Here is an 11,422-nt window from a genome sequence, read left to right on the forward strand (position 1 = left end):
GATGTTTGTTATTGCACATGTTAATAAATTCAGTGTTGCATTTGCGCACACTATGTATTTGCAATATTTAATTTATACAAGTTAGCTTAGAAAGAATAATATATATATATATATATATATATATATATATATATATATATATATATACAGACAAAAAAAATGCATATTTGAAACAAAATATTTATCAATATTTTTCTTTTATATCATCAAAAATATACGTATTAAATCACTGCAAGTTCTTTTCCAATTTGTATAAAAGCGTTTATAGCACAGTCTATATCTTCGATCGAATGTGCTGCGCTAATTTGAACACGTATTCTCGCTTTGTCTTTTGGTACTACAGGATAGCTGAATCCAATGACATAAATTCCCTTTTCTGTAAAAATATTTTTGCTCAATGCAATAAAATAAGATGTAAAACTTTAAAAAGAATGCAGTAGCTCTTTACTATTATACCATATATGTTATTGATAAAGATTTTTTTAAGATTTTTTTTCAGTTATAAAAAAATATATACCCATCATTTTATCTGCAAATGTTGTTGCTAATTTTGCATCACCTAGCATAACAGGACAAATAGGATGATTATCACCGCTGATAATAAAACCAGCCTTGGTCATAGCATTTCTAAAATGTTTAGTATTGCTTGCTAAACAGTCCAAAAATCTCGTGCTATCCGTTATAAGATCCATTATCTGTTAGAGTAATATTTAAAATGCCTACAGTTTAATATTATTTCTGTCTTCTTTTTTCTAATAATATGCATTATTCATGAGATTACTAATCATTTACATATAAGAAAAATAAGATAATGCTTTACCTTACTTGCTGTTGCAACTACAGATGGGGGCATTGAATTTGAGAATAAATAAGGTCTGCTTCTTTGTCTTAACAAATTGACAACCTCTTTTTTACTAGTCGTGTAACCACCTGCTGCTCCTCCGAGAGCTTTTCCTAATGTAGAGTTGATGATATCAATACTTCCTAGATGATCAAAGTACTCTTCTGTACCTCTAAATTGAAATAAAATTAAGTTGAAAAGTAATAACATTCAAATAGACGGCATAATTCTGCATAAGTTGTTTAAAATATACCTGCCAGTTTTACCAAAGAATCCAGTAGCATGACAATCATCCACGAACGTAATAGCATCGTATTTTTTAGCAAGTTCGATTATTTTTGGCAATGGTGCAACGGTACCGTCCATGGAAAATACGCCATCGGTTGCTATAAGTCGTAAACGTGCTGATTTGCTTTCTTGAAGCTTACTTTCCAAATCCGTCATATCTCTGTGCTTGTATCTTGACATTACAAATAAAAAAAAAATTTTTATACGGGAGTGCAACAAGTTAAAAAATTTATTTACAAAAAAATTATAATGCTAAATAGACCTGTATTTTTTTGCTTTGCACAATCGTATTCCGTCAATAATAGACGCATGATTTAATTCGTCACTTAATACAGCATCATCAGCAGTTAACAGAGTTTCAAAAACACCAGCATTTGCGTCGAAGCAAGATGCATAAAGTATCGTATCTTCCCTACCATGGAATATGGCAATCTTTTTTTCTAATTCGACATGTATTTCCTGCGTTCCACATATGAATCTCACAGAACTCAAACCGGCGCCGTATTTATCCAAAGCAATTTTCGCAGCATTAATAACATCCTTGTTATCCTATTAAGTTCAAATTTTAAAGAGATCTCGTTTCTCACGCACACACACTATAATTTTATTTTAATTTTTATAAAATATAAAGCCACATTTGCTTTAATATTGACTTTGAATCATCGTTTTAAAATTTTGTTTTACCGCTAGACCTAGATAATTGTTCGCGCAAAAATTGAGCGCTTTCTTCCCATTTAATAGAGTGATCTTTGTTCCTTGGGGCGAAGTAATTATCCGCTCATTTTTCCATGTACCGGCTTGTACCATCGCTGCCAATTCAGATTCTATATAAGCAGCCAAAGAATTTACTCTCCGGCTGTTATTCCATTTAATATTTTGAAATTTGAAAACTATACGAAAAAAAAATTTGTAATACAATCACTTTAAACAATATTACTTTATAAATGATGATATTAATAAAATAAAAATACTTCTTCTAAGATCTCTATACATATTTACAAAATTATTTACTACTTTGATCTCTTATGATGTCGAGAAATCACTGATTTTAAATTATCATAGCGCAGAGAGAGTTGCTCGAGTCACGAGTTGAAGTAGTCAAACCGGTTTTACATAGAAAAATATAATAGCCTTGAAAAGCAATTACACAATCTGTTTATAAAAATTGAATAAACTCGTTTCTTAATATTATAATAAACATATTTATAATGCAAATTTAAATCAAACATTTGTTTTACTTTTCTTTAAATATTTATACTTATATTATATTGTTGACAATGAAATTAGTATTTTAATTGAATATGTTTCATACTTTTGAATTGCATCATAAATTTTTAAATTTCTATTTACATCTATATTTTTGCTTGTCTATTACAAGATATACTTATGTGTTAGGTGCTTTATTTTTTTATTTTTAACTATCATATATCCTAATTCACTGTCATAAATCTTTTTACTCTCATATATCTTAATTTTCATAGTCGAATCAACAGATTATGAACAATACTTGTCAAAACACATTTGTTTAATTATTAAATAATATTGAGGTAATGATTTAATTGTTGCAATTAGTTGGCATAAATTATTATATTTATATTACATGAAAGATTTAAAATAGAAATTAGATAAAGTTTTATTTTGTATAATGCAGTTCAACCAAAAAGAAAGCTTTACATTAAATTTCATAGATAAAAAACTTTTTATATTTTCTCTTGAGAAAAATACAATTATACCAACAATTAAAATCTATTAAAAATTAGTTGGAAGCAATAAATCGAAGCACGTTCTTCTTGGTTGTACTTATTAGAGTATTGGAGAATACATTCTATAATATATATCTATAATATATTCTATATATATTGTATATTATTCTATTATCTCTCTCCAGTGTATGTAAAGTTGTGTCCTTTCTGTAAACATTTTTCTATGTAAATAAAGAAAATATAAAGAAAAAAAGTATTAGACATGAGATCAGAGAATTTTATTCAATTATTAAAAAGAATTTAACTTATTTCTAGTTAATGTTGTAAAAGATGTAAAAGTCAATAAGCGTTCTTAAATCTTTGATAAATATAAATTTAAAGTATTTAAATACATTATATTAAATTTTACACTTATTTATATACTTGCACATAATATAAATTCCTTAATCAGTATATTGTTACTTGCATTCTAATATCTCACTATTTGGTCGATCATATATAACTTGGTCTTAATTATCATGTTTTTTCAGATTCAGAGTTCAACTAGAGAAGAACGTCTATTTATAAGAAAATTTTCTTTTTCTTTAATATTGCTGGAAGAGGTTCAGAAAGGATGACAACACATAGTTAAGCATTATATTAATACTTAATTTCTGTGTAACTTTAATTAAAAATTTGTCAAACTAATATACAACACACAAACAAACTAGTACACTTGGATTTGTCATAAATTATTCGCCTTGGACAGATTTAAATATATCAACATACAATCATTTTAAAGAACTTATATATATAGTACTTTGGAGGAAATATATATTTATAAGAATCTCAAAATTAACTTTTTTTATAATATAAATCGCGACTGTTTGACATTACTAATAAATTGATGTTAAAAAAAAAATCACTTTTGCTTGTAAATGTAAAATAAGATTTAAGATGTTTTACTCTTTGCAGAAAGTTTTGTTGCCAGGGAATAAACATGTGAAAAATTATGCACAATCATGTATAATATTCCCAAATACAAAACTATGCCGATTGTAAGAAAGAGATCAAATACAGCTGGCTTTACACTGTAATAGAATAAAAATAATTATACAATTGTAACCAATATTGTACACTCTGTGTATTACATATCTATATATGTATATAAAAAAGAAATGACTATACTTTACCTATATACATTTAGAGTTGCTTTTGCAACATCATAGAATACAAATTCTGGATCTCGCTTATCAGGAATATGGAGAGTAATTTTAATATCTCCCAAATATCTTGCCATTGCTTCTTTCAATGTACCGACTAGGAAATTGTTCTTATCTGTTAATAGTGATGCTGCTCTTGGTTGAGAAGCAAAGTAATTAAACCATAAAGACAGTGACTCTTTTGATACATCCTACAAAGATTTTGACATAAAAATTAATTTGTACATATGTAGTGTGATATAAAGATTATTCATATTAATATTTAAATCAATTGATAAAACACTATATAGATGATATAAATTAAAGTTATAACAAATAATTTTGTAATATACTTCAAATTTCTTAATTATGCACACACACATAAATATATATATGATATATAGAGTATAATAATAAAATAGTTAGGAATGCAAATATTTGTAGCAATAAACATACCAATGAACCAAAAAAGATTTGACTAGAGCTCAAGTTATATATATGACGCGCTAATGCTTCCGATATAACTTGGGTATGCTTGTATAATGTATCTACTTGTTTGTCTTTAGCAATATCTAATATAGTAGTTCTGACTGGATTTTCATGTCTTTCTAATGTGGATAAAGTTGCAGCTGGTAATCTTCGAATGCTGTATCTTTCATGTTCCCAAGCTAATGTTTCTTCTGCAAGATTTATCTTTTTATGCACTTTATGAATTGTAACATTGCTAGTGTTCAAAGACTGGGACACAATCATAAGTTCCTTGTAAAATAGACCACCAGACGAATTTTCTTTGGGTGGTTTCGACACATGCATAAATAAACTATCGCTCGCCGAGACTGTGTCAAGACAGATTACATAAGCTGCATCCTATAACCAAAATAAATCATATTTGTTATAAAATAATTAGCTTAATTCTAAATTCAAATATTATTAACATTAATAATATTGAGATTGCATTACTTGTATAATAGATCCCTCAAGTCCATCCAATTGATCTTCCAACCATTTCTTACTACCTTGATAGTTTAATTTGCCAGCTCCAGTTGCAATAAACACAAGATTGTATTGTGGTCTTGATCGACCAGTCGAGTATAAAGCAGAAAACAGTCTTGCTATTTCTAATAGCATAGCTATACCAGAGGCATTACTATCTGCACCAAATGATAGTTCCTAGAATTTCAATAAAATAAATGCCTAAACACATATTGAATCTCATGAATCATAATGCAGAATTTAATAATAAACTTACAGGTGCTGCACCAGCACTATCATAATGCGTTACTATTGCTATAGTAGGTAGTTTTTCCTCAGCTCCAGTTCCAGTTAATTTGCCATGCAATGTGGCAACTTTAACATCTGTTTTAGGAAGTGCCTGTCCAGTGGCCACTACTACTTGATAACCACTAGCAGAAATTGAGTTATACATGGCCTCTGCTGCCGAACCAGCTTTTTCATCGGTAATAAATCCATCCGCAATATCATCCAGGATTGTTTGAAGATCTGGATGCCATAATGCAAAATATACCGGTATCATTGTCTCGGAACCATATATCATAGATGCTTCTAGATTTATAATATGCTAAAATCAAAACAGTTTATTGTGTATCTTATAAATCTATCTTATAAAGCTATATTAATTCTAATTACCTCTCTTTCCTCTGTCGTAAGTTCATTCATTTTTTCAGGTAAAACAATCACCAATGCACCAGCTTTACTTTTAATGGACTGGAAGACAGACGGTGTGATATCTAGAGCTTTTGCAACAACACAATGCCTCGAAGTGCTCCATCCAGTCAACGATCTCGCCTCCAAGGAGATAGGTGCGCTTCGACAACCTTGTGAGAATCATTGCAATTTTCTTTGAGTCACGCAATTTTCAGAAAAATCATCACAGACATTATTGGTATCTTACCATGTGGAACTCCGTGCAAGTCATACTGGTGCATACGATACACGGGGAACTCGTGCGATGCGGCCACGGGATTAACCGGGGAGATGATGATGAAGATCGGCAGGACTATTAACAAATAGTACGGCAAGTATCCGCGACAGAGCTCGGCAAAACTGTCGCACTCCTCAAACCACATGTTTCCGAGACAATTATATTATCGGTTCAAACAGAAACGCAATTTTCTCTTCTAATTTCATTGACCTAATCCCATAGACGGATCCGCTCCTGACGTGTTCTCGTCTATGCAAGACCCTTTTGCTCCCCTCGTGTCAGGAAGGTTGCGTTAGGTTGAGTTAAGTATGACTGGCTAAATGCCTGTCCAATCCCGTCTAGGCATTTACACATGTCGTTACAAAATTAATTAAATCTGTATATTTTTTTTTTGTAATATACTACTTCAATTATTTCTAATATTTGTGCTGAAACATATTGAATTTTATTTTTACGCTAGTAATTCTGTTTTTTTTTTTGCATCTTCTGTACTTATTTTACATCCATGATCCATTGTGAAGTTAGTTACTTCGATCGTTTCGATATTTCGAGAATCGCAATATCGCTTCGATAGGATTTCAAATCAATGGTCAGTATTGTTTATAACATATTAACATGGCGTACAAAGTTGCACGCTCGTCGCGCTCCGTGTATTTTTCGCGATTATTACTTTATAAAAGTATATTTCGCGCGCAAAAAGTTATCGCAAGTGTTTCGTAAAGTGTCAATTTCTCGTTGAGCCAACAATTATCCTCGTACGTTGACATCGCAATCCGCATCCAGCATGCATCCTACATCTACCCCGAACTGATCGAGAAATCGTCTTCTCAATGGTTTTTCGCCGAAGCACGACGAAAATGTGATTATTTCTAGGTATATATACGTTATTCTGAAACTGAATCAAAAATATTTTATGTTCCAACTTTGTCATAAAATACTTTGTACGGTTAATTGGAGGCTATTTCGATCAAACTTCAAACAAGTAGCAGTTATATATAAATTATCGCAGGGTTAATTTTGTAGGAATTAGGGCCAATTTCACCACCTTTGGTTAAATTAAAGGCCATTGCACGTTAAAAAATTTTAATCGTAATCATAAGGCCGTAAGAAAATTGACCAATCACAATCAAACATTCTAAAACCTAATAAGAATGTTTGAACTGTGATTAGTTGATTTACTTACGGCTTTACGATTAAAATTTTTTAACGTGACAATAGACTTAACCGACGGTTAAAATCAGCAGGGTGGCAACAGAAAATAGAGGTGAATGAAAAGCATTCTTATCATTTCAGTTGCCACCCTGCCGGGTCGGTTAATCTAACCGAAGGTGGTGAAATTGGCCCTTAATCGTCAATAATCGATCCAAGTCGCTCTAAATCTGAGCCGATATGATTTATTGCTGTTATCGATATTACCGACACATGATGTTGTAGATACAAATGATATTATCGATGTATATCAATTAGTTCTTCCATTATTCGCATAATGGCGTCGCAAGGCTTTTTTCGTAGTGTACTAATATTTAGCAGCATTAAAAAGTATTGATTATGATTTTTCAAATGTAATCACATCGTGATTAAGTGTTGAAGATGGTCAGTGCGATTCATAATTCTTTGAGAAGCGTTACTTCCTCTTCTTACGCTGGTAAGATGTAGAAATATCATCAGATTTATTTGTAACTGCGTGTATGTGTGTGTGCGTGACAAAAACAATAAATATTATACGCTGAAAAACGATATTTCCTACTACTATACATATATATCTCATTCATAGAGTCAATCATCTATCATATCTTTATTTATTTACAAAAAAAAATTGATTGAGCATTTCGATATCTCCTTTTAAGCATGCGGATGTGCTTTAAGAGAATTTTCAATTCTATTAATCTCTCAATAATCCCAACCTTATTCGTAACGGCGGGAGAAGTATATCATTGAGGGGGTCCGTGTCGGGAGAAGGGAGCGTCCACTTACGGGGTATATCAAAACGCGGTTGGTAGTACAAGAGGGGTGCACACACGTTGCATCCTCCGACCCCCGTTGTCATTGACAATGCGTCGTTCAATGGGTACCTAATTCGCAACAATGGCCCCAGCAGCCATATATTAATGGTCCGTGCCCATATGTATATTACATATATATACTCGAGCATTATATCGCCCTCGAGGACTGTATGACGGTATTAGAATCGGCAGCCGCGAATACGTGCGACTGGTAACGTTCCATGCTTCCACGTGGATTCGACGTGTGCGCACGCTTTCACACGAACGAACGAGACATGTCTGTATGATTGCACGCGCGCGCGCGCATCTCGGAAGCGCAGCATCCCGGACGCCCGCGTCTCTCTCTCTCTCTCTCTCTCTGCCAACGTTCCGTGCAGATGCGACTCAATTTCGTAGATGACAAATCGCGCCTGTAACGCTGTCAGGCGACGATTAAAGGGCGCGGCCCCCGGAATTTAATGGCGCGTCCTGATTTCGATTAGGGCGAGAATAGACCGGTTTATGAATAATAATAGCGTGCTACGCATTCTCGGGAAAAAAAGGTGAAGACGCCTGCTGCGGGCAACACCGTGACGGAATTTTATTAACCCTATTCTCGTTGCCAGATTAATTTGTCAGCTCCTAATATGCTCATGATGTTAAATCGCGATTGGTTGGGTGTCTTATTTAATTTGTTAATAAGAGAGAAAAAGAAATATTGTTATTTTGATAGTGTAGACTTTTCAATTAAGAGTATAATATATCAATTGATTGTGGAGAAATTATAATATAAATTCGTATTTTTGGAATAAAAATTTTAAACATATATTAAATTCTACAAAGAGAAATTTTTCTTTAACAGAATTTTCTTATGTCTAATTGAAAACTGTTAATTGTTGTAAAAATGATATCATATAATAAAAGCATAAAATTCAACGGAAAATTGCTGCTGCTCGAAGTAGCCGAGATTTCCGTAATTAACGAGTGATGATTAAATATATGTGCATTTTAATGTTAGATTGTTAAGACCGTAGGACTGTTTCTTTCATTCTGTTTCTTTTAGCTATCACGCTAATCGATGCATCATTTTTTTTGTGGTACATTAAAATACATTTTTTCAATCGTTTAGAAGCGCTGATAAATCTTGCAAGAACGAGCGATCACATTTAGTGATTATCAATGTAATTATCAGCATTCTAAATTATGGCGACTCGCAGGGTTACCATTATCGATTCGCGATACGACGAGTTTTTCACGCAGTTATGTAATTTTTTCTATTTATTTATAAACGCTGGATCTATTTGAAGTAGCACGACTGCTTTACTCGCCGCGTCGATTAATCATGAAAATTGCTATTAGCTCTTTACGCATGATTTATAAGGAAACTAGCTCAGTACCGCTTACTCTCTGTATACAAGTCGTTTTCTTTATATAATCTTAATCTAAATTGGATAATTTTGTCTCGCGATTATGCTTAATCATACGATATCTCGAAACATTAGTATTTTTTTATAGGATACTGCAATACATCTTACGCTGCACGTTACTATCTCGGCTTTAATTAATTTATATCAATCGCCTTTTATGATAATATTAATTTTTATTACATAATTTTTTATACTAAAATCTTTTGAGAATTTTATTAAATAAAAAAGTAAAAAATATTACATTTGTGACCAAATAATGCCATCTAATTTAATATAGTATTTCACAATAAATCTGTGAAAGCATTCTAGTTTTGAATGAATGAAGCTGACAAATCATCGATTCATGTAATTGCCTTCCTACTTGCAAATATATGTCAATGAACATTTGCTTTCAATTCGGCGACGTTATTGGCGTTATCTTTCGATTTATAGCCCGGGGAAGAAATGTAATATCCTAGGAAAAACACGCTTATTCAACGTCACGCATGAATCTGCCGAACGAACGAGAAAGAAAGAGAGAGAGAGAGAGAGAAGGAAAAAGAATCGAGGGGGTGATCTTATCTACTTCTCTATTAAGAAACATCGCGACATTACAATCCACACTCTTTCCCGTCCCGTGCGTTGTCCGGCCATTATAGATTGTACTCGCTGACAAATGACGATTTACATTAATTTAGATAAGACGATTAGGCCATCGCCGAGATCTCGTTGCGAGCGCAACTAACGCGAGATTAGTGGACCCCTCTTATCGCCCAGATAGGCATTCGATAGGCATCAGATCGCCAAGTAATATATTCTAAAATGTAATTTCCGATGCGTAGAAAAATATAATTAGATGCTTAATTAATTATTGATACATAATTAATACGTACAGAATAAATTACATCGATTTGAAGATCTTAAAGTGTGATATTTTCGTAATTTATGAAAACATTCGACAAAGCAAGCGAGCGTTTTTTTTTTTTTTAACGATCATTTCTTATAAATATGTGTAATATCTTAATTTATTAATCGCTTTTAGCCGCAACGACAAGTTTACGCCCGTTAGGTAGAAAACTAATATGTAATCCGAAACGAGACGAAGCGCGCGTTAATGATCCTCGGTCACCGCGGGTGATCGTTGTCTGGTTTACGCCGTGCGTGCACATCCGGGGCGAGGAGGAGAGGGCAGGGGGGCGATGGGAGAGGAAAGGGGGGGGGGAGAATTAATGAATTTCAAATCGAAGCACCGCGAGAGTAGTTAATTTTCGTGGAAGCCGCCGCGCGCGAAGGAGACGACTACCCGCTTGGAGAACACGCTCATTTAATGCCATCGGGTACTAATGGCGTTTCGATTGCTCGCTGCCAATGGCGTAGGATGCCTATGGGAGTATGATGGGAGTAAGGTGCGTGCCCCGGTGCGCAGGTGCCGGCCGGCATGTATATTATTGCCGATTAAAATTTGCATAACTCGCATTACTCTGTAGTATAGTATGTAAATTGCGTATCGGTGCTGTAAAATATAAACGGCCGCGTGCGTGCGAAGTGTAGAGAGCGGTATATATAATATTTACCGTACGGGCCTCGCAAATGAGGACGCCCGACTAATTAGCTTATTGAGTTGTCAACACTGCAACTTTGTTTGTGGATAAACAAGATATTGATTCTCTTCATTACCGAACTGTTCTCTTGAATATTTCTGTATATCTGCGTATCGTTATATGTATTAATATAAGAAAAATATTAATATAATTATATCAATGCATATATAATATACGTGATATTAACTATAATTGTTGTATATATGTAGCAATATACAGTTTAAAAATTTAAGAAGTACAGTGCATGATTTTAAGATTTAATTTAAAAATCTAGAAAATAAATATGTATATTACGATAACTACGATACAGAAACTACGATATAACAGAGAAAAAAAATGAGAAGTTTGAAAAGATTGGAAGGTCTTTTAAAAATAACGAAAAAAAGGCAACGCGAAATGTATATCACCTGCAATAGTTCCTAATGGATTCCCTCTTACACAATAGTGTCTGCACAGTCGGGACACTATTGTAAAAGAT

The 11,422-nt window shown here is 32.9% G+C and overlaps 2 protein-coding genes across 2 annotated transcripts; both read right to left on the reverse strand.

Annotated features, from left to right (window-relative positions):
• Positions 1-40: 40 nt before the first annotated feature.
• LOC126850520 (2-amino-3-ketobutyrate coenzyme A ligase, mitochondrial) lies at positions 41-3,064 on the reverse strand. Its single transcript, XM_050593636.1, has 7 exons — positions 2,101-3,064; positions 1,814-2,019; positions 1,392-1,678; positions 1,095-1,301; positions 821-1,013; positions 518-695; positions 41-376 (listed from the first exon to the last, which is right to left on the reverse strand). The coding sequence occupies exons 1-7, from the start codon at positions 2,120-2,122 to the stop codon at positions 222-224; spliced, it is 1,248 nt and encodes a 415-aa protein (XP_050449593.1). The 5' UTR covers positions 2,123-3,064; the 3' UTR covers positions 41-221.
• A 127-nt stretch (positions 3,065-3,191) lies between these two features.
• LOC126850507 (nicalin) lies at positions 3,192-6,268 on the reverse strand. Its single transcript, XM_050593612.1, has 7 exons — positions 5,926-6,268; positions 5,661-5,848; positions 5,263-5,592; positions 4,974-5,183; positions 4,470-4,880; positions 4,005-4,225; positions 3,192-3,902 (listed from the first exon to the last, which is right to left on the reverse strand). The coding sequence occupies exons 1-7, from the start codon at positions 6,098-6,100 to the stop codon at positions 3,764-3,766; spliced, it is 1,674 nt and encodes a 557-aa protein (XP_050449569.1). The 5' UTR covers positions 6,101-6,268; the 3' UTR covers positions 3,192-3,763.
• Positions 6,269-11,422: the final 5,154 nt, after the last annotated feature.

The sequence above is a fragment of the Cataglyphis hispanica genome, chromosome 6 (genome assembly GCF_021464435.1).
Source record: "Cataglyphis hispanica isolate Lineage 1 chromosome 6, ULB_Chis1_1.0, whole genome shotgun sequence".
NCBI lineage: Eukaryota > Metazoa > Arthropoda > Insecta > Hymenoptera > Formicidae > Cataglyphis > Cataglyphis hispanica.

Excerpts from the sequence above, each read along its gene's own strand:
- LOC126850520 (XM_050593636.1), bottom strand. The coding sequence starts at position 2,122 with ATGTATAGAGATCTTAGAAGAA. Across the intron at positions 1,014-1,094 it reads TTCTTTGGTAAAACTGGCAG|AGGTACAGAAGAGTACTTTG; the intron begins GTATATTTTAAA and ends ATTTCAATTTAG. Across the intron at positions 696-820 it reads TAGTTGCAACAGCAAGTAAG|ATAATGGATCTTATAACGGA; the intron begins GTAAAGCATTAT and ends TTACTCTAACAG.
- LOC126850507 (XM_050593612.1), bottom strand. The coding sequence starts at position 6,100 with ATGTGGTTTGAGGAGTGCGACAGTTTTGCCGAGCTCTGTCGCGGATAC. Across the intron at positions 5,849-5,925 it reads CTTGCACGGAGTTCCACATG|GTTGTCGAAGCGCACCTATC; the intron begins GTAAGATACCAA and ends GATTCTCACAAG. Across the intron at positions 3,903-4,004 it reads GCAACTCTAAATGTATATAG|TGTAAAGCCAGCTGTATTTG; the intron begins GTAAAGTATAGT and ends ATTCTATTACAG.